At 44.5% G+C, this 27422-nt stretch overlaps 1 protein-coding gene across 2 annotated transcripts in view; it reads right to left on the bottom strand.

Annotated features, from left to right (window-relative positions):
* Positions 1-27422, bottom strand: part of pxdn (peroxidasin) — a 245960-nt gene that overhangs the window by 128790 nt on the left and 89748 nt on the right. For both annotated transcript variants that reach the window (XM_043678736.2, XM_043678744.2), the window contains exon 2: positions 11005-11076. In XM_043678736.2, coding sequence (XP_043534671.2) covers positions 11005-11076 — 72 coding nt within the window. The remainder of the gene's footprint in view (positions 1-11004; positions 11077-27422) is intronic.

Here is a 27422-nt window from a genome sequence, read left to right as displayed (position 1 = left end):
TCTCATGTTTGTTACCTTCTGCCATTTTAAATAGCTGATATAATACCCAGTAAGTTGTCCACAACCACATGATGAAGGAGCAGCGCTCCGAAAGCTAGTGCTTCCAATTAAACCTGTTGGACTATAACCTGGTGTTGTGTGATTTGTAACTCAGTAAGTTGAAGCTTTCCTTGTGTGTTGTGGTTTAAAGTTTAATGCAGTTGTGACAATTATGTTAAATTATTCTAATTCTGTTTCTCTTGGTCTAAATATCAAATATGTCAGTAAAAATACAGAAGATAATATTACTGTGACTGTGTCTTATCTGATGGAGTTGGTGAAAATGAGAAAGTAGCCCCTTGAAACAGCACAGTACACCTGAAACATCAAAAGTTTGCATTTGAGTAATCTCAAGAGCCTTCAAAAAAATTAACCCTTGTTTTGTTACCCTGTTCCTTTCTGAAAGCCCATATCCATGGTAATGTGAAACATGTGAGCCTTGTATTTATGTAGCAAGTTGATTAACTATCCTCTAAACATCCCATGGCAGTTCATCTCAAAAACAATTGAAGTCACTGTCATCGAGTCATACAGCAAGGAAAAACACCCTTTGGTCCAATCAGTCTATCCTGACCATAATGCCAAACTAAACTAGTTCCACCTGTCTGTGCTTGGGCCATATCTCTTCAAACATTTCTCATTCATGTACCTATACAAATATCTTTTAAATGTTGCACCCGCATCCATAACTACCTCTGGAAGTTCATTCCACACATGAACCACTCTCTGTGTAAAAATGTTACCCCGACTGTCTTTTCACCTTAAAGATATGCCCTTGAATCTTGAAAACCCCAAGCCTAGGGAAAAGACACCCGTCATTCACCTTATAATGTCCTCATAATTTTAGTTAATGCTATAAGGCCACCCCTCAAACTCTTACACTCCAGTGAAAAAGGTCCCAGCCTATCCAACCTGTCCCCCTCCATTCCCAGAAACATCCTGGTAGATCTTTTCTGAACCCTCTCTCGCTTGATAATCTCCTTCCCATAATAGGGCGACTAGAACTGTAAACAGTCCTTCAAAAGAGGCCTCACCAATGTCCTGTAATTAGACATTTTCAAGTAAAATCATTCTTAAAATGGACACTGAAAATAACACTCTGTGAAACTAGAAACTAACAGTCAACGCACAGTTATATGCCCTTCCCATAGTCCATAGGTATAATCATCTTGCATTTTCTTCCCAGTAAAACAACCTCGGTGCCCTTTAGCTTTTAAAAATCAAATTACCCAAGGTTATTGCCCAGTAGAATTCAGGACATATGACCTCCTAAATAGTGCCAAAACAGTCAAACCCTCAAAACCTTGTTTCTATAAAATAAGCAGTTCTAATACTACAGCAATTAAGAAGCATTGAACAACACTCAAGCCATGATTTAATTGGGAAAATGCATCAGCATTTTATAATTGGGACGCGTGCAATTTTAAACATTTTGAATGGTTTATTAATGCTGCATAGGTTGCACTGCACACCTATGTAATGCGAGAAATTCTACCAAAAATAAACCAGTTACTTGCATTAACCAATAACTGTTAACAATATATTTGCTGCGGCCGTAATAGTACAGGCATTCTTGTACTTCCACACCACATATTGAACTGACATCTCTTTTCAAGCCTGTTTTGTAAATGCAAAATAAGCAAGTGTAGCCCAGAGAGACAAAAACAGCACAACCCATCACATAAGCTGTTTCTGTCTTTTTATGTGTAATAAGCCTTAGCTACAATAAAGGCTCTTTTGTTTATCCTGAGGCGATTTAAAGTAACCAGCCTCAGAGTCACACAGCATGGAAACGAACTCTTCCTTCCAACCAGCCCATGCCGACCATAATTCCAAACTAAACTAGTCACACCTGGCTACACTTGGCCCAAATCCCTCCAAACACTTCTTATTCTTGTTTTTATCCAAATGTCTTTTAAACATTGCAACTGCACCCACATCCACCACTTCCTCTGGAAGTTCATTCCACACACCAACCACTCACTGTGTACAAAAAGGTTGCCCCTCATCGATGCGCTTCAGGACAAAACATTTTCTTTTGTAAAACTGTGCAAACGACTATCAATTTTAATTATAATACTCTCAGAATCGTGTGTTTACCCAAATGAAAGGCTTCATTAAAATATACACAAACGTGCTGAATATCAAGGAATATTCCACACAAAATCTCAATGTTCAGAATAAAAAAAGTGGCGGAAATGGCAAATTGTGGTACACAACGTTCAGTGCTGGAACCACTGCTGTTCACAAATTACCGTCATGGTTTACAGTTTGGAATCAAAAACACAATTTCCGAATTTGCATTTGGTGCAACAGTCAACACTAAGGATGACTGCAACATATCACACAAGAGTTTACAGTTATACAATCATACAATTGTACGGCATGGAAACAGACCCTTTGGTCCAACTCAACCATGCCGGCCAGGTATCCAAAATAAATCTAATCCCAGTTGCCAGCATTTGGCCCATATCCCTCTAATCCCTTCCTATCATATACCCATCCAGATGCTTTTTTAAATGTTGCAATCATACCAGCCTCCACTACTTCCTCTGACAGCTCATTCCATATATGCTCATTCCTCTGTGTGAAAACATTTCCCCTCAGGTTCCTTTTTAACATTTCCCCTCTCACCTTAAACCTAAGCCCTTTAGTTTTGGACTGCCCTACCCTGGGAAAATGACCTTGGCTATTCCATGTCCCTCATGACTTTAAAAACCTAATCAGGTTATCCCTCAGTATCTGACACTCCAGGGAAAAGCGCCAGCATTTTCAGCTTCTCCCCAAAGCTCAAACCTTCCAAACCCAGCAACATCCTTATGAGTCTCTTCGGAATGCTTCCAAGTTTCACAACGTCTTTCCTATAGCAAGGAGACTAGAATTGAATGCAGTATTCTAAAAGTGACGTCATCAATCTACTATAGAGCCGCAACATGACATCCCAACTCCTGGACTCAATCCACTGACAAGGAAGGCAAGCATGCCAACGCCTTCTTCACTGCCCAGTGTATCTGCAACTCCACTTTCAAGGGACCATCCATCTCCACCCCTAGTTCTCTTTGTTCAGCAACACTCCCCAGGGCCTTACCATTAACTGTACAAGTCCTGCCCTGGTTTGCCTTACCAAAATGCAACACCTTACATTTATCAAAGTTAAACTCCATCTGCCACTGGCCCGCCTGATCAAGGTCAAAAAATTGGGAAGTAAAGTTCAACACATAAATGTGAGTGAGTGCATTTTGCCACAAATAGAGGTCATATTACTGGGAAGGTTCAGATCTATAATGGGAATAATGTCACAGTACTAGTATATCAATCACGAATATTAGCAGCACAGGTTACCAAGTACCATTAAAGTAGCAAACCAAAGGCTATGCTTTATTTTTAGAGTGAACCAGAATCGAATATTTCTCCCACTTCAGAATGCTGTTTGCAGTTCGTTTCCATATTGTGAGAAGGAGATAGTGACAGTGGAGAGGGTACCGAGTGGAATTTACAAGCATGATACCAGGTATAGATCAAAGACTGCGTCCTTCTTTTAAGAGAACAAACAGATTGAGAGGTGGTTGGAGTATTAGAAATAGAGTGGATAGAGTGAGTACCGAAAAATTTCCTCCTGTGGGCAAGGACATTAATAGACATCATCAATAAGAAGACAGTGGCCAAGACATGCAATAGGTAATTCAGGAGAAAGTTCTTTGCCCCAAGAATAGTGGAATGTAGAACTTGCCATCATGAAGAGTGGTTGAAATGGTTGATGTTTAAGGGCAATCTAGGCAAGATTGCCAGAGAGAAGGTTGTAGAGTGCATTACAAATGCAATGCTTATAAGTTTGTTACACTTTGGAACTAATTAAAATGGAGGAATAAAGTGAGTTACTGGCTAAAAGCAAACCTGTGCAGTTTGATTGCTAAAAGATTAGAGGGGCACGAAGTAGGAGCAGAGTGTTCACAATATTATACAATGGCATGGTGTGCCTGGCTGATAGCAAACCAGCTGTTAGCCGCTGACGTCCCAGGAAGGTGGTCAGATTTAAATGGCTATTTTTTAAAAAGGTCAATTTAATTGCAAGATTCAGTAGGATTGAGATACAAGGAATAGCTAATCAGCATTCTCCCCAAACACAAGAATCATGTGATTCAGGTTGTCATTGAGATGAGATCTGACAATGAGGAAATCCTTGGGAAATCACTGATGGATTGGATTGGCAACTCCCCCAGAAACAGTAGTCGAACGGTGGATGCGGGCTAGGGGCTAGGGGCCAGTAGACTCTGTCCTTCTACATGTAAGAATTAACCCTCATTGAGAAAGATACGGGTTAATTATTACAATCTTTCCATGAGTTCTGCATCGACTTTCACGAGACATTCATTGAGGATGGAGCAATGTTTTGATGGCATGAAAATCATGAGTTCATTTCATACTGTTATGAAGATTTGATATCTAAAATATTGATTTATAGTATTACTGGTTTAAGCTATAAACCCAGAACATTTCAAAAGGAACACTTCGCAAAGCAGACGTCTCGGGCTATAACAGCAAGAATGCTGCATTTTCATGGAACAAGCCGTCTATATAGAAACGCCATGTTTGCAACACCTTGCGAGAAAGGTCAGTTGGTGGAACTGAACACAGGCAGTCAGAGAGATTACTTAGCCTTTGACTCCTCTCCTGGACCTTCAGCCCACCCCCAGCCAAATCCCAACCACCAGCCCCCACCCTCTCTATTTTTCTTTTCTTCTCCCCCCCTTTCTCAAAGGCTAAGAGTTGTACTTTCACTGGAAAATTTCCTTATCACGAGTCGAGGTGGATAAAGGAAAATTCAAAATGAACGCCACTGTCTCATAGAAACCCTACAGTGCAGAAAGGGAGCATTCAAACCATTGAGTCTGCATCAACCTTCCTAAGAGCATATGAGGGACATGGATATGGTAAATAGGCAAAGTCTTCTCCCTGGGGTCAGGGAGTCCAGAACTAGAGGGCATGGGTTTAGGGTGAGGGAAAAGATATAAAAGAGACCTAAGGGGGAACGTTTTCTCGCACAGCGTGGTACGGGTATAGAATGCACTGCCAGAGGAAGTGGTGGAGGCTGGTAAAATTACAACATTTAAGAGGCATTTGGATGGGGATATGAATCGGAAAGGTTTGGAGGGATATGGGCCGGGTGCTGGCAGGTGGGATTAGATTGGGTTGGGATATCTGGTCGGCGTAGACAGGTTGGACTGAAGGGTCTGTTTCCATGCTGCACATCTCTACGGCTATGACTTCTCAAGGAGAGCAGTTGTACATATTTGCACAATTTACAGCTATTGTTAATAATCTTTACATCTTTCTTGAGGATATTTTGTTTGCAAGAAACTATTTCTTGTAACCAGAGGAACATGTTAACATGTTTCTGACAGTGAGTCATTCACAGCCTGATAAATTGACAATATGACTTCCCTTTTTAAACACAAACTTCGTGATCACTGGAGTAGAGCAAGGAAAGGCATCAGTTCACTTCCAAACGAGTTCTAACAATATCCTGTGAATAATTGAAAAATAAAGAGAAAATAAATTTTGCACCCACATAGCACTTTTCATGGCCAGAGGACATCTCAAAGTGCTTTGCAGCCAATAAAGTTATTTTTTCTATTGAATGTAGTCACAGTTATAGCAAAGGAAATGTGATTGGTGTTCAGCAAACTTCCACAGACAGTAATGTGATAACATTCAGATAAATAATCTGGCTTTTCTTAGTCTGAATGATGGAGGGTTAATTATAAGCCAGTTATGTATCTTCTCTACACTTTTTCAAAGTCATGCCATAGAATCATTTATCAGCCCAGTAGCAGAGCAAGGATTTGGTTTAGAGTTTCATTGAAAAGATGGCACCTCCAACAATGCAATGTTCCTTCAGACTTGACGTCTGCAACCAAGCCCTGGATTGGGACCTGAATCCGACATCTTGTGATTCAGAGGCAATGTGCTACAAATTGAGTGACAGCTGAGATAAAAGGAGGAAGAGATGGCATAAGGAAATTGACCTATCCAAAAAATGAAGACGACCAAGAACAATATAGAAAATGAGTTAAGGATTCGGTCGAAATGATGTAGAAATTGGTGAATTTGACCATGAACTAGCTGTTTGTTAGGGTTAGAGGACCCCTTTCTGGGAACCGCATAAGGATGATGAAATTCCGAGGAGAATGAACATGGATCAGGTGTAGGAGAGCTTGAATGATGATATTGGATGGCAGCAACAAGTTAGGAGGGAAATAACAGCAAGACAATGAAAAGGATACCATTGAGGTCAGAAGTCATATAGAAATCAGGGGCAGAAGTTGCACATACTAAATCGGGTCGGAGCAGTGGTGTAAGACGAAGAAAATGGTGTTGACACCCTGTTGTCTCTATTCCCACCCTTCGCAACTTGGACAAAAGAGGGAACATGGTGACCTTTTTTAGTTTGTTAATGCTTAATGATAATGGGGCCAATTAAGCAAGTCACCCTTTGAAAATTTCAGCTGCCTTCAAGACCAGTCTCAAGCAGACCAGCTCAGGGCGGAGAATAAATCAATAGTATTTTGAACGCAAATCAAGTCAGACTTAAATCTTAGTGAAGAGGCAAAGATGACTTGGAATAGAGAAGAGCAGAGGGAGCAGATCAGGGCAGGGCAGAACAAAACACAATAGAGGAGGGTGGAGTAAAGAAGGGTGGGGTAGAGGAGGTTGGGGTAGAGGAGGGTGGAGCAGAGGAGAGTGGGGTAGAGAAGGGTGGGGAACAGGAGGTAATGGTAGAGGAGGGTGAGGTAGAGGAGGTCGGGGTACAGGAGGGTGGAGTACAGGAGGTTGGGGTAGAGGAGGGTGGAGTGGAGGAGGGTGGAGTGGAGGAGGGTGGAGTGGAGGAGGGTGGAGTGGAGGAGGGTGGAGTGGAGGAGGGTGGAGTGGAGGAGGGTGGAGTAGAGGAGGGTGGAGTAGAGGAGGGTGGAGTAGAGGAGGGTGGAGTAGAGGAGGGAGGAGTAGAGGAGGGAGGAGTAGAGGAGGGAGGAGTAGAGGAGGGAGGAGTAGAGGAGGGAGGAGTAGAGGAGGGAGGAGTAGAGGAGGGTGGAATACAGGAGGGTGGAATACAGGAGGGTGGAATACAGGAGGGTGGAATACAGGAGGGTGGAATACAGGAGGGTGGAATACAGGAGGGTGGAATACAGGAGGGTGGAATACAGGAGGGTGGAATACAGGAGGGTGGAGTAGAGAAGGGTGGAGTAGAGAAGGGTGGAGTAGAGAAGGGTGGAGTAGAGAAGGGTGGAGTAGAGAAGGGTGGAGTAGAGAAGGGTGGAGTAGAGAAGGGTGGAGTAGAGAAGGGTGGAGTAGAGAAGGGTGGAGTAGAGGAGTGTGGGGTAGAGGAGGATGGGGTAGAGGGGGGTGGGGTAGAGGGGGGTGGGGTAGAGGGGGGTGGGGTACAGGAGGGTGGGGTGGAGGAGGGTGGGGTGGAGGAGGGTGGGGTGGAGGAGGATGGGGTGGAGGAGGATGGGGTGGAGGAGGATGGGGTGGAGGAGGGTGTAGAAGAGGGTGGGGTGGAGGAGGGTGGGGTGGAGGAGGGTGCTATACAGGAAGGTGGGGTACAGGAAGGTGGGGTACAGGAAGGTGGGGTACAGGAAGGTGGAGCAGAGGAGGGTGGGATATAGGAGGGCGGGATAGAGGCGGGCGGGGTACAGGAGGGCGGGGTACAGGAGGCTGGGGAACAGAAGGGTGGAGTAGAGGACGGTTGAGTAGAAGAGGGTGGGGTACAGGAGTAGAGGAGAGTGGGGTAGTGGAAGGTGGGGTAGTGGAAGGTGGGGTAGTGGAAGGTGGGGTAGAGGAAGGTGGGGTAGAGGAAGGTGGGGTAGAGGAAGGTGGGGTAGAGGAAGGTGGGGTAGAGGAAGGTGGGGTAGAGGAAGGTGGGGTAGAGGAAGGTGGGGTAGAGGAAGGTGGGGTAGAGGAAGGTGGGGTAGAGGAAGGTGGGTAGAGGAAGGTGGGTAGAGGAAGGTGGGTAGAGGAAGGTGGGTAGAGGAGGGTGGGTAGAGGAGGGTGGGTAGAGGAGGGTGGGTAGAGGAAGGTGGGTAGAGGAGAGTGGGTAGAGGAGGGTGGGTAGAGGAGGGTGGGTAGAGGAGGGTGGGTAGAGGAGGGTGGGGTAGAGGAGAGTGGGGTAGAGGAGGGTGGGGTAGAGGAGGGTGGGGTAGAGGAGGGTGGGGTAGAGGAGGGTGGGGTAGAGGAGGGTGGGGTAGAGGAGGGTGGGGTAGAGGATGGTGGGGTAGAGGATGGTGGGGTAGAGGATGGTGGGGTAGAGGATGGTGGGGTAGAGGATGGTGGAGTGGAGGAGGGTTGAGTAAAGGAGCGTGGGGTACAGGAGTGTGGAGTAGAGGAGGAGGGGGGTACAGGAGAGTGGGATAGAGGATGGTGGAGTAGAGGAGAGTGGGGTACTGGGGGATGGTGTACTGAAGAGTGGGGTACAAGAGGGTGGGGTACAAGAGAGTGGGGTACAGGAGAGTGGGGTACAGGAGGGTGTAGAAGAGGGTGGAGTCGAGGAGGGTGGGGCGGAGGAGGGTGGGGCGGAGGAGGGTGGGGCGGAGGAGGGTGGGGCGGAGGAGGGTGGGGCGGAGGAGGGTGGAGCGGAGGAGGGTGGAGCGGAGGAGGGTGGAGCGGAGGAGGGTGGAGCGGAGGAGGGTGGAGCGGAGGAGGGTGGAGCGGAGGAGGGTGGAGCGGAGGAGGGTGGAGCGGAGGAAGGTGGAGCGGAGGAAGGTGGAGCGGAGGAAGGTGGAGCGGAGGAAGGTGGAGCGGAGGAAGGTGGAGCGGAGGAAGGTGGAGCGGAGGAGGGTGGAGCGGAGGAAGGTGGAGCGGAGGAAGGTGGAGCGGAGGAAGGTGGAGCGGAGGAAGGTGGAGCGGAGGAAGGTGGAGCGGAGGAAGGTGGAGCGGAGGAAGGTGGAGCGGAGGAAGGTGGAGCGGAGGAAGGTGGAGCGGAGGAAGGTGGAGCGGAGGAAGGTGGAGCGGAGGAAGGTGGAGCGGAGGAAGGTGGAGCGGAGGAGGGTGGAGCGGAGGAGGGTGGAGCGGAGGAGGGTGGAGCAGAGGAGGTTGGAGTAGAGGAGGGCGGAGTATAGGAGGGCGGAATAGAGGCGGGCAGAGTACAGGAGGGCGGAGTACAGGAGGCTGGAGAACAGAAGGGTGGAGTTGAGGAGGGTTGAGTAGAAGTGGATGGGGTACAGGTGGATGGGGTACAGGAGGGTGGGGTACAAGAGGGTGGGGTACAAGAGGGTGGGGTACAAGAGGGTGGAGTAGAGGAAGGTGGTGTCGAGGAAGGTGGTGTCGAGGAAGGTGGTGTCGAGGAAGGTGGTGTCGAGGAAGGTGGTGTCGAGGAGGGTGGTGTCGAGGAGGGTGGTGTCGAGGAGGGTGGTGTCGAGGAGGGTGGTGTCGAGGAGGGTGGTGTACAGGAGGGTGGTGTACAGGAGGGTGGGGTACAGGAGGGTGGTGTACAGGAGGGTGGTGTACAGGAGGGTGGTGTACAGGAGGGTGGTGTACAGGAGGGTGGTGTACAGGAGAGTGGTGTACAGGAGAGTGGTGTACAGGAGAGTGGTGTACAGGAGAGTGGGGTACAGGAGGGTGGGGTACAGGAGGGTGGGGTACAGGAGGGTGGGGTACAGGAGGGTGGGGTACAGGAGCCTTTGTCATATGCACTCAAATGACTGCACTGAAAAGTCTGTAATGTCAATGCTTTGGTGCCAGTTAGGTAGGGGATACCCTGGTACAGGTGCTTAAGCGTTTGCTAAAGAATTGAAGGAGTTTTAAAAAGTTCTCAAAGTATTTTGAACTATGTTCAGAATAAAAAGAAGTATCTTAAAAAGTATAGCCCCTTTCACTGAGTCAATGCCCGCCAGGCTTCAGAACTCCAGGCCTCGCTGCCTCCTCTCACTGGCCTGTGGAAATCTGCTATTCCTACTGCTCTGGCCTACATGTGATTGGAAACGTATAGCAATGCAGTCGATTCTTGTCTGCCCTCTGCTATGGCCTGGCAAGACACAAAGGCAACTGGGGACAGATGCTGATCATACCAACGATGGCTACATCTCAGGCAAGCCCTAAGAAATTTGTTCTGCCAGTGAAAGCCAAACAGGCAACATAATTTCTCAGTCAAAATACAGCACCACAACACTCTTTCAGAACTGCATTGAAGTATATGTGTTCAAGGCAAGTTGCATTGAGTTCACTATCTTTTGGCGCCAAGTGAACAATGTTACCAACTCACTAAAGAATCAACAGAATTTTCACAAAATAAAATTCGAGACCAATATTTAGCTAAAAATAAGTGAGTTGTACTTGCATTCCATGTTAAAAACTAGGTTTGTTTGGACTACAAACTTTAAAAAAAAACCGGAAAAGATACTGCTTTAAACATTTAAACACAGAAAGACACTGCTGCTTGGGCGATGGCAAAATTACTTTGAGTTCTTTTATTTACATTTTGGCTGAAGAATATTACATTGGAATAGCTTCCCAAATCATTTCATAAGCACTCTCCAATATTTCTGTTTTGTCGCAGATGACAGGGAACCGGCACGGTGGCACAGTGGGCGGCACGGTGGCACAGTGGTTAGCACTGCTGCCTCACAGCGCCTGTAGACCCGGGTTCAATTCCCGCCTCAGGCGACTGACTGTGTGGAGTTTGCACGTTCTCCCCGTGTCTGCGTGGGTTTCCTCCGGGTGCTCCGGTTTCCTCCCACAGTCCAAAAGATGTGCAGGGTCAGGTGAATTGGCCATGCTAAATTGCCCGTAGTGTTAGGTAAGGGGTAAATGTAGGGGTATGGGTGGGTTTCGCTTCGGCGGGTCGGTGTGGACTTGTTGGGCCGAAGGGCCTGTTTCTACACTGTAATGTAATCTAATCTGGAAGTGACACAGAAAAACACAAATCTAGCGGAGTTCTGCTGAGAATAAAGAATTTTTGAAAAGGCCACTTACAATGTATTGAGGTGCTTCAAACGTCTGAAAGCTCCAGATGGGATATCTTTGATTTTATTGAATCGCAAATCCCTGAAAGAAACATAAAAAAAAATAACAAGGATAAATCACAACTGAGGGAATCAAGATTCTATTTTTGCTCTTTTTTTTTACTTGAAACAGGTCTTGTAAGATCTTGCGATAAAATATGAAATCCTACCATTGTGTACAAAAAAATCCTACATTTGTCTTTCCTCTCCCTCAGCCCCTCTTAGCATGGACAGCTTAGGTACAAAATATTTGCTGTACATGTTTTATTTAAACATGTTTAAATAATCTGATGGAAAGTTTAACATAAGGTATTTGAGGACTAAGGCATAAAGTCTTAAAAAATTTTAATGACCATTCATACTTTTTGCCCCCAAGACACTTTGGACAGTATTCTAATAACAGAAATTGAAATGATACAGAACATTGTCACATCAAATTGACCAAGGCCAATTTCACTACATGATAGCATCCATCTGCAAAGTGGGCTGCAAATTGTAACAGTCTGTCACTATCATATCAGCATTCAATACATGCGGCTGATTCCAGAATATGACTTGAGATGAGTGATCAATAAGGAGAAAAGACAAAAAAAACTAATCTCTCAGTGACAAAGATTATGGGAAAGTGGTGCAGTTGGCCAGATAAAGAGGCGCACGGCCCGAGGAGCATTTGGATGGTTGAATGATTCACAGAAAGCTACGCACAGTTGCCAAAAACCACAAGAGGCTTGCGTTTATCATAAAATATGCACAAACTCATGTCACATAAATGAAAGAAAAATCTGCGGATCACATGCGGTTGTCACCAGCATCTGCTTTGAAAAGCTCAAACCAACAATCCATTCTGGAGGAAGTCACAGTAGGTCTTGTCATTCAGAGTAAACAGAACTATAAGGGCATGTTATAAATCAACTTCCACCAGCAAACAAGCTGCATGGAAAATAGTCATATTCCAGTAAAACTGTATGAAATAGTTTTTATTGAAAAGATAGATTTTATGGAAAGAAACAATTACTGACATGCACTGCTCTGTCTTTCTCAAGTTTCCAACTCCAACACAGCCAAGATGACTTCGCAGTGCAGGAAAGGTTACACAAATGCCTAAAATCAAACTTTCATACAGGCCATTGCAAGTGACTGAGACGTATAGAGATTCATTTATATGACTGGTCGCTGGTTTGATCCATGTGTCTCTACAGTACAACCATCACATTCAATATTAACAAATCTGAAGGAATTGATTTCACTTTATCAAACTTTTAGTAAAATAAAAATCTGAAAAGAACTTCTGCTGGCAGAGCTCTCTCTGATCCTTCAAAATCCTTCTCTGATGTGAAGCATACAAACTAAAAGATCACTTTGTAGACATAAAGCAAGTCAGAATCAACATAGGCATGAATTAACAGGCAAATTACAGGCAGTATTAACTATGGATTACACATGGAATTGCAGAGATGACCTCACATCCCTCAGAAATGTGGAACCACACAGTCTTTCCACCTCGGCTTTCAGACTTACTCAATAAATTTGGTCCTCATGTCATCTCCAAAAGTAGTTCCATCACTCGAGTTCCCTGGAGATAATTGTTACCCAAACAGCACACTGTTGCAGAATCTCCTTAGCTAGGTTTAGAACAGTACTGACGGCACAAATTCCCCAGAACTGCCTTTTGAGCCGTCAGAACCTGTTTTGCCATTCAAATGGATCACAGCTGATCATCTACTTCAATGCAACTCTCCGGTATTACATCCTTGACATCTTTAATCTCTAGAAATCTAGCAACTTTTGTCCTGAACTTGCTCAATGATTGCATATCCACAGCCCTTTAACACGGAGAATTTCAAAGATTCGCCCTCAATAAGAAATGCCTCCTTATCTCAGACCTGGAACAAGGGGTAGACAAGATCTCCATGTTTTAGACTCTCCAGCCATGAGAAACATCCTACCTTCAACAGCCCTATCACATCCTGCAAGATATCTGTATTTTTCAATAAGATCACTTCATTCGTTGGAAATATGGAAATCACAGACCCAGTTTCCTCAATCTCAAGGTTAACATGCAGGTTCCCCCAGCAGCTAGGGAGGCAATTTCAATGCTAACCTTCATTTTGAGAGGGCTAGAACTCAAGAGCAGGAATGTACTGCTGAGGCGGTAATAAGGCTCCAGTCATTCTGCATTTGGAATGCTGTGAGCAGTTTTGGGACCTGTGTCTAAGGAAAGACGTGGAGGCCTTCAAGGGTGCCCAGAGGAGATTCAGAGGAATGATCCAAAGGATTAAGGGCATGTCATGTTCAGGATCTAGGTCTGCACTCGATGGAGTTTAGAAGGATGGTGGCTGGGTGTGGAATATCTCATTGAAAATTGAGGGCCTGGCTAGAGTGGACATGGAGAGATGTTTCCACTAGTAGGACACACTAGCACCCAAAGGCACAGCCTCAAAGTGATGTGACAACCCTTTAGAAGGGAGATGAGAAGGAATTTCTTCAGCCAGAGGGTGGTGAATCTGTGGAGGCCGAATCAATGCACGTATCCAAGATAGAGAGAGATGAGTTCTTGATTATTAAGAGGAACAAAGGTTACGGGGAGCAGTGAGGAGAACATGGTTGAGAAATACATCAGGAGGAGAAAGTGAGGTCTGCAGATGCTGGAGATCAGAGCTGAAAATGTGTTGCTGGAATAGCGCAGCAGGTCAGGCAGCATCAAGGGAACAGGAGAATCAATGTTTCGGGCATAAGCCCTTCTTCAGGATTCAGCAACACATTTTCAGCTGAGAAATATATCAGCCACGATTGAATACAGGAGCAGACCCGACAGGCTAAATGGCCTCATTCTGCTCCTATGTCTTTTTAGTATAGTGGTCTATTCAGATCATCCTAGGGATTAATTTAGTAAAACTCCACTCCATCTCCTTAATTTGAAGTCTATCCTTCCTGAGGTAAGGAGACAAAAACTGTCAATAATATTACAAGTACAGGCTCACTGAGATTCCAAAGCTAAAGTCCCCACAGTCTTACAAGATCATAAGGCTGCTCTCTGATTATAGAGATTATGATTAGATTAGATTCCCTACAGTGTGGAAACAGGCCCTTTGGCCCCAAAAGTCCACACCAACCCTCCAAAGACAACCCACCCAGACCCATTCCCTTACATTTACCCCTGCACCTAACACTATGTGCAATTTAGCATGGTCAATTCACCTAACCTGCACATCTTTGTATTGTGGGAGGAAACCAGAGCAAACCCACATAGAAACGGGGAGAATGTGCAAATTCCACACAGGCAGTTGACCGACGCAGGAATTGAACCCGGGTCCCTGGCGCTGTGAGGCAGAAGTACTAACCACTGTGCCACCGTGCCGATCAATGGTGGTGGTTTAACCTGAGGGTCACCGCACCTCAGGTGAGGGGAGAGATAGTGGCGTTTACCTCAGTCAGTGCAGGAACCGAACCTATGCTGTTAGCAAAACTCTGTATTACAAACCAGTCATTCAGTTATTTTAGCTAACTGAGCCCCCCACTGAGTAAGAGTGCAGTGTCTTATAAATTTAACTTCTATTCTTTTCCTGCTGTAACCTTTGTTCTTTACAGCAGTAGCTTCATTTGACAGCCATCTCTTTGATCTCTTCTCCAGTTCTGTTGTACCTGCAGCTCCGCTGGGTGTGTGTGGCCACACAACATCCACACTTGAACATCCTTCCTGCTTTTAGGTCAAGGTTTGCCCAGTCACATGATGGACTTTCAAGAAAATTACATTTAGTTCCTTCGCAATCATTGCAAACTCCTAAAAGTACTTTTCAACCATCCTTAAAATCTACATTTGATCTAAACAAGCTATATCAAAACAAAATCCTCACTGAACTACTTTCAGATCAAAGGGTATCACAGTGGTGCAGAAAAGGGAAGAAAGCATATTGTTATGAAGTTGTGGGGGTGTACTGTACCTTTAAGAGAGACTGGAAACTGGCACGGACTTAGAGAGGCACAGAGTGCGCTGAAATAATTTAAAATGTAAAATTTGACTGTGAAACCAATTGTAACACTGAGTTGTCATGACAGAAAAACACATTCAAATTCAGTCAATCAATCGGTTTAAGTTATGCACCGGATACCAACGTCCAATCAAATTTGAATTTGTTTTTGTATCATGACAACTCAGCTGCACAAATTCAAATTTGATTGGATGTTGGTATCTGGGGCATACTTTAAACTGATTGGCCAAATTTGAATTTAATTTGATTGAATTTGGCCAATCAGTTTAAATTATGCCCCAGATACCAAATTCCAGTCAAATTTGAATTTAGCATTTTGACAACCTCAAACCAATGAAATGATCTGATGTTTTGGGGTATAAAACCAGACACTTTGAACACTTAGCAGGAGAACTGCCGAGAACACCAACAAGTATAGACTGCTAGCCAAACAGCTCTCTGAAAGTACCTGTCCATAAGAAATTTGTGCAGCAGAACATCAAATCTGTTCTAGAGAAAAATATACTCAGGTGAGGGGAGAGATAGTGGCTGACTGGTTTTGAAACGTGATTATTTTTTGTAAATCTTAATCATTTTTTTAAAAATCGGATCAGTATTGTTGAGTGGGAGGTAAAAGATAGGTTTAAGAGAAAGGAGTTGTAAATAGTTGTTGTTTTAATGTTTTCTGTTGGACGTTAAGAATAAAGTTGTTAATTTTTATTTGAAATAGTGACTTCTGGAATAGTTCTTTGCCTCTTAAATTTAACAGATTACAGCACAAGGTGTGTGTGTGTGTTAGGTTTAAATTAACAGAGGGGTTTACCCTGTATTGTAACAATATACTAGAAACGAATACAATATACTTCAATGGCAGCCTTTGTCAGTAAGTCAGCAGTCATTGATTAATACCGGCAATGAAACACGTGAATGTCAAATAGCATTACTGCTTGAATTCAAGCAATCTCACACAGAAGGAGCTGATTACCCATATCCAAGTCAGTCATTGGAATGTGCATGATTAAGTAACAATATGCACCTTCGTACAGTGAAGTACAAACCCAATAGATAAAGAAGATGCATAATTATTAACCAGCAAGACCACTTGAAGAAAGAGAGGAGAATGAGAGAGGATCAGACAGGAAAGGGTCTCAACTCCTTGTCCCTTTTTTTTGTGGTTACACATTTATGTTGCACTTCCCTTTTTAAAAGAATTCTCCTTTGTATGGGGAATTTCTTCAAAACATGGGTAATGGCAGAAAATGCTTCTGTTCAAAACCGTTTATTCACCTGCTAAACTGGTAAATGCTGATTGCTGATCACACCTTGCCAAAGAACTTTCACCAGCTTTCCAGGCTCCAGACTTAAACAATTTAATTTAATTTTAATTGTTCTATGACAGGTGGCCGTGACTTTAGCTATCAAGGCCCTAAATTCTGGAATTCTGTTCAAACACTCTGTAACTTTCTATCTCTCTTTCCCAAGGCACTCCTTCCCCAATACTTTAGTTTCACATTTACTTCTGTTGATGCCTTGTGAGATGCCTTGGAACACTTGAGTCAAATGTATTACTGAAATACAAGCTGTGTTTAATTAAAGGGACCTGATAGTGCTACCCAAGGCATTGAGACCGAGTTCAGCTACAAGTGGAGTACACGGACATTAAAATCCAGGTACCTGTGCATGAATTAAGAGAAGTCTTTGGTTCATGAAAGAGCTTTGTAAACTCTGTGCAAACTCATGATCAATCATGAGAATGAATTGTTTGTAAATACATCAGGGTTGAACAGTCGCTGTGCATTACAGGATAAGGGTGCCAATGCTGGACAATCAGCCCGTCCCTTACAGATGTCACATCCGACAGCAGTGGAGCAACTGATGAACAACATGCAGGTAGTATCTTCTTAGAATCCCTACAGTGTAGAAACAGGCCATCTGGCCCAACAAGTCCACACCAACCCTCCAAACAGCATCCCACCCAGACCCACCCCCTACCCTATCCCTGTAACCCTTTATACCCCATGGCTAATCCCTACCCAACATACAGCACGGAAACAGACCCTTTGGTCCAACCAGTCCTTGCCAAACATAATGCTAAAATAAACTAGTTCCATATCCCTTCAAACCTTTCGTATTCATGTACTTCCCTAAGTGTCCTTTAAGCATTGTAATTGTACCTGCGTCCACCACTTCTTCAGGACGTTCATTCCACACACTCTCACCTTAAAATATAACCCCTAGGCTTGAAATCCCCCAACCTAGGAAAAAGACACCTTCCTTCAATCCTATCCGTACCCTTCATGGTTTTATAAACCTCTGTCACCTCTCAACATTCTACGCTCCAATGGAAAAAAGGTCCCAGCCTTTCTTTAGAACTCAAGGCTTCCATAGCCAGCAATATTCTGGTAAATCTCTTCTGAACCCTCTCTAGCTTAATAATACACTCCCATTAACAGGGTGACCAGAACTGTAGACAGTACCCAGAACAGGCATCACCAATGTCCTGTAAAACCTCAACATGACATCTGAACTCCTATGGGGAGAAAGTGAGGGCTGCAGATGCTGGAGATCAGAGCTGAAAATGTGTTGCTGGAAAAGCGCAGCAGGTCAGGCAGCATCCAAGGAACAGGAGAATCGACGTTTCGGGCACAAGCCCTTCTTCAGGGAGTACTCCTATACTGTACTCACAGCATCTTCTCACTCTGTCTTACCACTCCAAGTTTACTGATATTTGCATTCTCTGGAAATATTGGTGAGAACAGTTATTTAGCTTAAGGCTGTTGTAGATAAGGGAAAAGCAAAAGGAGCATTATTCAAACAAAAAAGAGCATATTATTTCTCAGAGATGATAGTTCAATTGTGAGCTTTGGACGAGAAGTGTTTTTTCAAAGAATCGCCCATCAGGGCTGTACTGTGACTCTGGGAAAGTTAGCAAATATGTTATGCTGCAAATTATCTCGTACTATCACTGGGGAGGAATTTCTTCACCCAGACAGTGGTGAGTCAGTGGAATTCTCTTGCACAAGAAGTGGTTGAGGCCAAAATATTGAATGTTTTGAAGAAGGAGTTAGTTATAGTTCTTTGGGCTACAGAGATTAACAAGTATGTGGAGAAAGCAGGGTACAGTCTACTGAATTGGATGTTCAGCCATGATCATCCTGAATGGTGCAAGAGGGCTGAAGGGCCAAATGGCCTGTTGCTGCTCAATTTTGTTTATGTTTCTAAGATTCAATTTCAATTTAAAAACAATAAGTCTGTTACCAGCAGCCTTTCGGGAAGGTTTAACCCGATTTTCACCATACCTCAGGCAAGGGCTAAGGTTGAAAAAGTGGGACCTTTGTGGTCACTTCAGCTGGTGTAGGAATGTTGATGTCACCCTGCTTCATAAACCAGCCAAACAGCTCACTGAGCTAACCAACCTTCTATTCTGCCCAGTAACTTTAATCTGAATCCTCCATTAATCGACCATTCATTCCATACTGGAAGCAGTATGTTACTGCTAGGTAACTGTTGTTGTCACCATTATTATTAGATAAGCGTCAACTCGCATGTCACTGTACCAACACTCTTCCTGATTTTGAGGGTTTTTGTGGTGCGGTGGTAGTGTCCCTACCTCTGAGCCAGGTCAACATTCAAGTCATGCCTTCTCCAGAGGTATGTCCCATCATCTCTGAACAGGTCAATTAAAAATATCCCCATGATTTTGAAGATCTCTGCCAAACCTGCTTTGCTGTGTGCACCAAGGAGAACCACCTCAGTCACTGAAATCCACCATCCAGGTACATTCCCAAGAAATCTTCTCCTTAACCCTCCATAAACAGTGATGCCCGGATTGCAAGCACTTCATTCAATTTAACACTCAGTAAGGCCAACCAGTGCAGAACAATCAGGAAAAGCCAACGTAATCTTGAACTCAGACAGCAGACACACATGTGACGAAACAGTGGTTACCAGAGCTTGAATATTGGTTTGAGTCTTGTTGAGACAGAGCGTTTCACAACACCCTGCTGCCACTTCCATGCAATGTCCACCATTCTCATCTCAATCAGGTATTGGCAAGGCCACCACAGGACTTCTGCCTCAAATGAAGACCCTGGGGACACAAGTCCTTCCTATTACTCAGCGACACCACAGAGACAGCCAGATGCAGCTGGAAGTGCAGCCACCAAGGAGGCCAGCACTGTGGCTCAGTGGTTAGCACTGCTGCCTCACAGCACCAGGGACTCTGGGTTGATTCCTGTCTCTGTGGAGTTTGCGCATTCTCCCACGTGTCTGCATGGGTTTCCGTCAGATTCTGAGAAGGAATCCTACGATTTTAAGGTTAGGACATTGCCTGTTTGTTTCTTTCTAGGAGATGGTTAGTTTTCAGTGGATAGGATACACACCTGCCTGTTGTCCAGTCTCTTGATCAGGTACTGATCACTTTTGGTCGACGGGCACTGATTACTTTTGATCGACGAGAGGGTGCAGGACTCTCTCAACCTCCTCGACAAGGTGTCAAACTACTTGCTGGTTTAATCCAAATGGCAGTCATTGATTGTCCACTTAACATCTTCCAACCGATGGTGGGGTATAAGGGTAGCGAGAAGCGCAGCATGTCAGGCAGCATCCAAGGAACAGGAGAATCGACATTTCGGGCATAAGCCCTTCTTCAGGATTCCTGAAGAAGGGCTTATGCCTGCAACATCGATTCTCCTGTTCCTTGGATGCTGCCTGACATGCTGCGCTTTTCCAGCAACACATTTTCAGCTCTGATCTCCAGCATCTGCAGTCCTCACTTTCTCCTCTGGGGTATAAGGGTAACCTACAATCCTTGCTGCCCTGGACTTATTTCAGGTGAGGTAAAGGTGACAGGATTTGAGTACACCCTGACTTCACTTCATTAGATGTCCTTGCTACCTAACAGCTCACCATCAACGGGGATTCAGCTCACTGTGTTCATTTCTGATCAGTGACATGTGGTATTTTGCTAAGAGATAATACTGAGTATAACGAGGTGCTGATATCTCAATCAAACTGACAAAAGTATTTCTGTTTAAAGTTCATATAACTAAACACCAATTACATTGCCTTCAATAATCCCTCTCTGTTTCTTCAATCAACTTAATATAAGCAGTGAAACTCAATTCACCATTAACAAATCTCTACTGGCTGTCATGCCAAACAAAAACCTAAATAACCGCAGATGCTGTAAATCAAGTAAAGTTAACATTTCAGGTCCGGTGACCGTCCCTCCGAATTCAGTTAACTTTGATGTCTCTTCACAGACGCTGCCAGACCTGCCGAACTTTTCCAACAACTTCTGTTTGGCTAGTTGTCATTCACTCCCCCACATACTTCTCAAGTAAAAGTTGTGTCTCGATTATTATTCTTCAAGGAAGGTGGTGGTGAAATAGAACTGGGTGATTTCAGCCTATTACCTTCAAATAATAATTGTCGACAGGCAGCAGGAAGCTGAGTAGGTTCAAGACTTGGGAGATTCCAGAGACAACAGTGTAAGAGTAGGTAGAGAAGTCATTGAAGGAGTTTATTTCAATTCACAGGATAAATAGAGAAGACACCAGATCAGGATAATCTCACCAAGCTGCACTGTGAAGGAGAAGCACTCAGTGAAGATCGTGTGATCAAGTTGGCTGTAGTCAGGCCAAGAATGAAGAGGGATCAAATCACTGCATTCATACAGCAAGTCATTTCATATGACTGAAAGGTTTGACACATGGAACTGCTTGAAACACAAACAGATTGTGGACAACAGCTGAGAAGAATGTACTTTTACGACGAATGAAAGCTATTGGGTATACAAATGCACAAATAAAACCTGCCAGAAGATATATGGTCAGTATCTCACTCAACTTCCATGTGTGGAGGCGAAAGAATGTTGTTTCCGAAGGTGATCCCATAAATATCATAGCATGTGGGCAGACACTTTTGTAGAAATGGAATAATGGCAGCTTTCTTTGTTAAGATGATACTGCCAAATTTATCTTATGACTTGGTTAAGGACCGGTAGCTTTCCTGTTTGAAGCAGACAAAACTTAAACTCCTAGGTACACATTAATAAAATTTAGCTACAAAATTCCAGAATTTTAAAGCAAAATAAAAATTAAATGAACTTTATAAAGTCAAAGGAATAAACAATCTAACACACTAAAATACCAAGAATTGACTCAAGGTGAAATAATAGGCAAACTGTAGCCAAGCACACAAACTGTGACCAAGCACAAAAACCACACCATACATTGAATGGTTGATGCGACCAAGGTGGATTGGTCAGCAACCTACCCAGCCATCAATATTAAATGAGGGTCACAAAACCTTGCTAACAATGTCTTCCTCCTAAAGGATTTCAACTTTTAACATCTGAAGATCCAGCCTTTGAAATTTCAAATGTCACTCTGACTCGCATGGTTTTCATGCCTACGAAATTGCCCGTGGTTCAATCTCTTCTCCTGAGACTGTTTTTGCCTGCATTCCCAATGTTGTATTTTCATAGTGACCCCAGGTACACTCTCAACTCTTCAGCCACCCTTGAGCACAATACTACTTCTTAGAAGGGTTTCCTTTAGCCCACAGGCCGAACATAGAATCAAAAGTCTTCAGCTCATGGCTTCTTCCGAGCTTCAACTGCATTGAAACGTTTCCTGAGTTGCTCTTGAACCCTAACCCCAACTCTCTGCTGAGTTTGATTGCTTGTAGTTGTTCTGAGCCTGACCTATCTGTCTGTGTGTCTCCCCTCCACCCCCGCCCCCACACAACCCCGTTATGGGACATGCCTTTCATACTACCATGACGTGCTCTGTGGTCTGAGTTTTAGCACATCAATTCACCATCAAAGCACACTATTCCCTTTAAAATCTATGGGTCTTTCAGCTGTGAAAAAAAAAACTTGAATACAGCATGCACAGTCTGTGACACTGCCATGCTGAGCATTTTTGACAACTCATCAGGAATTGGAATCTTCAGCCTCCGCCCACAACTTGGTAAGTTCAGGTTTCATGGCAATATCAATTTACCAGGGTATACCCTCCACCACCCTCCAGCGGATAATTGAGTGTACCCGTAGCACAATCAGTGAATTGAACTACGAAAGCAGCACATGAGAGAGACAATGTGGAGAAGCACTGCTGATATTTTTTCAGAATTTCACAGTAAAAGATTTGCTATTTAGATCTTAAAAGTTTCCCTGTAAATTTTGGTAGAACCCACTAACAAGAATGCCTGGATAAGGCGATCCACATTCATTCTGCACTGTCATCACAGGATTGTTATGTCTATAAACAAAAGGACTAAAAGCATTTCATTCCAGCAACAGCAAAAACAACATACCAATGAAGCTCACCAGTGCTGTCGACAACGTACAGGGCGAGTGTAAAACTCATCTCGACTGGATGTTATCAAACCGTTGTGAACGCTGGGGAAAGTTACATGGTCCATTGTAGACAGGTTTGCAAATCAATGGGGTTGGGGAAGGGGCCAAAATCGCACAGATGTCTTGCCCACTAGCCACATCCCTTCTAACAACCTGGCTGTAGAAAGATTAATTCCTGGCCTCTCACCATTGCTCAGCCAGTGAATGGAAGTGGCAATGAGCAGGAAGCTCAGCAGGTAATCCTCCTTAGGGCAGGGGTGAGCTGAGGTTTTGGTGAGGTGCTGTAGGAGTGGACTGGAGTTCATCAGAGTGGAAGAAGTGAGGACTGCAGACGCTGGAGATCAGATTCGAGAGTATGGAGCTGGAAAAGCACAGCAGGTCAGGCAGCATCCCAAGAGCAGGACAGTCAACATTTCGGACATAAGCCCTTCATCAGGGTTGAGGCTCGTGAGCCGGAGATCCCTTTCCCCGCAGTCGATGATGCCCTCCAGCGCAACTCATTCACTTCCTGCATCTCTGCCCTCGAACCCCACCTCTCCAACTGTAACAACCGTAACCCGGCCCTCACCTTCCACTCCAGCAACCTCCAAATACATTGCATCATCCTCCACCATTTCTGCCACCTACAAACAGACCCCACCATCAGATATATTTCCCTCCCCTCCTCTATCCGCTTTTGGGAAAGACCATTCCCTCTGCGACTCGTCAGGTCCATGCCCTCCATCAACCCATCCTCCCAGCAGCAGCTTCCCCTGCCACCGCACAAATTGTGAAACCTGTGCCCACACCTCCCCCCTCATCTCATCCAAGGCCCCAAAGGAGCCTTCCACATCCATCAGAGTTTTACCTGCACTTCCACACATGTCATTTACTGTATCCACTGCTCCTGATGCAGTCTCGTGTAAATCAGGGAAACAAGATGCCTACTCGCAGAACACTTCAGAGAACATCTCTGGGACACGTGCACAAAGCAATCCCACCGCCCTGTGGCCGAACACTTTAACTCTCCCTCCCACTCCACTAAGGACATGCAGATTCTGGGCCTCCTCCATCGCCAAATCCTGACCACCTGACACCTGGAGGAAGTATGCCTCATCTTCTGTCTAGGGGCCCTCCAACCACATGGGATTAATGTGGTTTTCACCAGTTTGCTCATTTCCCCTTCCCCCACCTTATCCAAGATCCAACCTTCCAACTCGGCACCGCCCTCATGACCTGTTCTACCTGTCCATCTTCCTTCCCGCCTATCAGCTCCAGCCTCCTCTCTGACCTATCACCTTGACCCCCACCTCTATTTACCTATCACACTCTCAGCTACCTTCCCCCCAGCCCCCCCCCCCCCCCCATTTATCTCTCAGCCTCCGGCTCACAAGCCTCATTCCTGCTCCTCAGATGCTCTCTGACGTGCTGTGCTTTTCCAGCACTACACTCTCGACCCTTCATCAGAGTGGAGTTGAGTTTGATTGCAACTTTTCTTAGCAACAGGTGGGAAATCTCACCCTCCCACACAATAAGATCCAGACCTCAGTTCCAAAGAGGGAATAAGCCTTGGTCTAAGTTTACGAGCCAAACTTGCGGAATTAAGGGATGAAGAGCTTATGCTCGAAACGTTGACTCTCCTGCTCCTCGGATGCTGCCTGACCCATTGTGCTTTTCCAGCACCACACTCTTCGACTCTGATCCCCAGCACCTGTAGTCCTTACTTTCTCCGAATTAAGGGATATGCCACATAATGAAACCATATTGGCCTTTGTCAGCAAGACGAAAAGTAAACATTACACACAACACAGAGCTCAAGTGCTGCCAAAAGATATTAGATGTTAATAATAGAGTGGGTTAAATTATAGCCAGGCACCCGTAAAAGCAATCTCAAGGTTTCACCTTTTCATGAAAGATCTTCGAATTCATGTAAAGAGTCCAACATGATATACCACAAATTCACTGCAATTACCTTGAAAATATTAGTCTTCACAGAATGCTACTATTATTGCACACTAATCAGAAGTTAAGCAAAGCCAGATGTCTTTACAAATGTAATGTTACAGAAGAATGGGTAAGTAAATACTATAGCTATATGACTGAGAAAGACCAAACAGACTTTACAACCTGCTAACGAAGACACAAGTAGAGGGTTATGTGACTGACGACAAAGGAGGCAGTATAGTTCTTGGTAATATTTAAATGTATACATTAAGAATCTTGCATACACATATATAGTTACAGACTTTAACATAGACAACTTGAGTTAAAAATGCCCACTCACTTTTATGTCACATGCCATTGTTTACATGCAGGATGTTCAATGCGGTTGTGGGCAACAGTGTTTCAAGTCAATTTTGCACAAACTGCTTTTGACTAAATTACTTCGAATACTGTTAAATAACACTCAAGTCTGCAAATTTCAATCAGTGTTCAATACGTATTTATATTTGGTTCAATTCTTCTCTCTGTGTTTAAACCAATAATATCTTTCTCAACCTTTGGGGAGATGGTGAACTAATGATAAAGTAACTGGGCCAGTAATCCACTGTAGCTGCTAGAATTTAAATCCAACTAATAAAATCTGGAATGGAAAGCTAGTTTCAGTGATGGTGACCATGAAACCATCATTGATTGTCATAAAAACCCATCTGGTTCACTAACGTCCTTTAAGGATGGAGAATGTTGCTCTGATGTACTCTGACCTGTATGCACACATGATTGAATGGTTGAGTCTTCCCTACACTGTAGCTAACCAGGCAATTCAAGTGCAATTAGGAATGAGCAAACATGATGGCCTTGCCACCAGTGACCATACCCCATGTAAGAATAAAATCAATAGAACACTGCAGCAGTTCTGAGAACAATTGACAGCCTGAAGTCCATCTTTCTCAGGGTAAAGCCCAAACTCAGAGATTCAAAACACACAGCCGAGGCTGCCCCTCTGCAGCATTGAGGAAATGCTGTACAGTCACAGGCTCTGTCTTTCAGATAAGACACTTAACCACCTTCCCTCTCAGCTGGATTTAAATGATCCCATGACACTATTCCAGAGAGGGTCAAGTGTACAGGCCCAATGTTTACACCTCAATCAACATCACTTGGAGAGATTAGTTAGTCACTATTTTGTTGCGTTTTGTGTAGGTTTATTGTGTGAAAATTGTTATGTTTCCTATATCATACTCTTCAAAAATACTACAGAGATTTTGCCAGGGTTGAAGGGTTTGAGCTATAGGGAGAGGCTGAATAGGCTGGGGCTGTTTTCCCTGGAGTGTTGGAGGCTGAGGGGCGACCTTATAGAGATTTATAAGGTCATGAGGGGTATGGATAGGATAAACAGACAATCTCTTTTCCCTGTGGTGGGGGAGTCCAGAATTAGAGGGCATAGGTTTAAGGTGAGAGGAGAAAGATATAAAAGGGACCTAAGGGGCAACGTTTTTACGCAGAGGGTGGTGCATTATGGAATGAGCTGCCAGAGGAAGTGGCGGGGGCTGGTACATTGCAGCATTTAAAAGGCATCTGGATGGGTATATGAATAGGAAGGGTTTAGAGGGATATGAGCCATGTGTTGGCAAATGGGACTAGATTAATTTAAGATATCTGGTCGGCACAGGCGAGTTTGACTGAAGGACCTGTTTTGACTTGTACAAATCTATGGCTTTACAGAGTGCTCTGGGGATATGGGTGGGGTGCTGGTAGGTGGAACTAATTAGGCTGGGATATCTGGTCGGCATGGACGAGTTGGATCGTAGGGTCTGTTTTCGTGCTGTGTATGTCTATGACTCTATGACCTTCTTTGTGTAACCCAGCTGATGAGGAGAGATTGAGAAGACTGGGACTACACTCATTGACATTTAGAAGAATGCGAGGGATCTTATGGAAACATATATAATTATGAAGGGAATAGATAAGATAGAAGAGGGGGTTGTTTCTGCTGGTGATTAAACTAGAATTAGGGGGCATAGCCTCAAAATAAGATGAAGCAGATTTAGGACTGCGTTGAGGATGAATTTCACTCAAAAGGGTTGTGAATCTGTGGAATTCCCTGGCCAGTGAAATAGTTGAGGCCACCTTGTTTAATGTTTTTAAGACAAAAGAGAGATAGATTTTTGGTTAGTAAAGCAACAAATGATTATGGTGAGTGGGTGGGTATGGGGGGGCTGAGTCCATGAAAAGATCAGCCATGAATGGCACAGCAGGTTCGAGGGGCCAGATGGCCTACTCCTGCTCAGAGTTCTTACGTTCAAACTATGTTTTCAAGTGTGTTGTGGGTTGATCCATAGCCATCCGTCCCCCTCTCTACAATAAGTAAAAATGGTCCAAATTTACAAAATCTGAGATTTAAAACCCAAACTATTGTTATAGAGTCATAGAGATGTCCAACCCGTCCATGCCGACCAGATATCCCAACCCAATCTAGTGTCACCTGCCAGCACCCGGCCCATATCCCTCCAAACCCTTCCTGTTCTTATACACATCCAAATGCCTCTTAAATATTGCAACTGTATCAGCCTCCACGACATCCTCTGGCAGCTCATTCCAAACACGTATCACCTTCTAGGAAAAGGTGAGGACTGCAGATGCTGGAGATCAGAGCTCAAAAATGTGTTGCTGGAAAAGCGCAGCAGGTCAGGCAGCATCCAAGGAGCAGGAGTCCGGAAGGATTTCTTGAAGAAGGGCTTATGCCTGAAACGTCGATTCTCCTGCTCCTTGGATGCCGCCTGGCCTGCTGCGCTTTTCCAACAACACATTTTTCAGCAGGTACCAGCTTCTGCGTGAAAATGTTGCCCCTTAGGTCTCTTTTATATCTTTCCCCTCTCATCCTAAACCTATGCCCTCGAGTTCTGGACTCCCGACCCCAGGGAAAAGACTCTGTCTATTTATCCTATTTATGTCCCACATCATTTTTTAAACCTCTATAAAGTCACCCCTCAGCCTCCGACGCTCCAGGGAAAACAGCCCAGCCTGTTCAGACTCTCCCTGTAAATCAGATCCTCCAACTCTGGCAAAATCCTTGTAAATCTTTTCTGAACCCTTTCAAGTTTCACAACATCTTTCCGATAGGAAGGAGACCAG

The sequence above is a fragment of the Chiloscyllium plagiosum genome, unplaced genomic scaffold (genome assembly GCF_037043375.1).
Source record: "Chiloscyllium plagiosum isolate Xiang-an unplaced genomic scaffold, Cpla_swu_hap1 HiC_scaffold_3, whole genome shotgun sequence".
In the NCBI taxonomy this organism is placed as follows: domain Eukaryota; kingdom Metazoa; phylum Chordata; class Chondrichthyes; order Orectolobiformes; family Hemiscylliidae; genus Chiloscyllium; species Chiloscyllium plagiosum.
The sequence above is the reverse complement of the archived record's forward strand: the minus strand, read 5'-3'. Positions and strand labels throughout refer to the sequence as shown.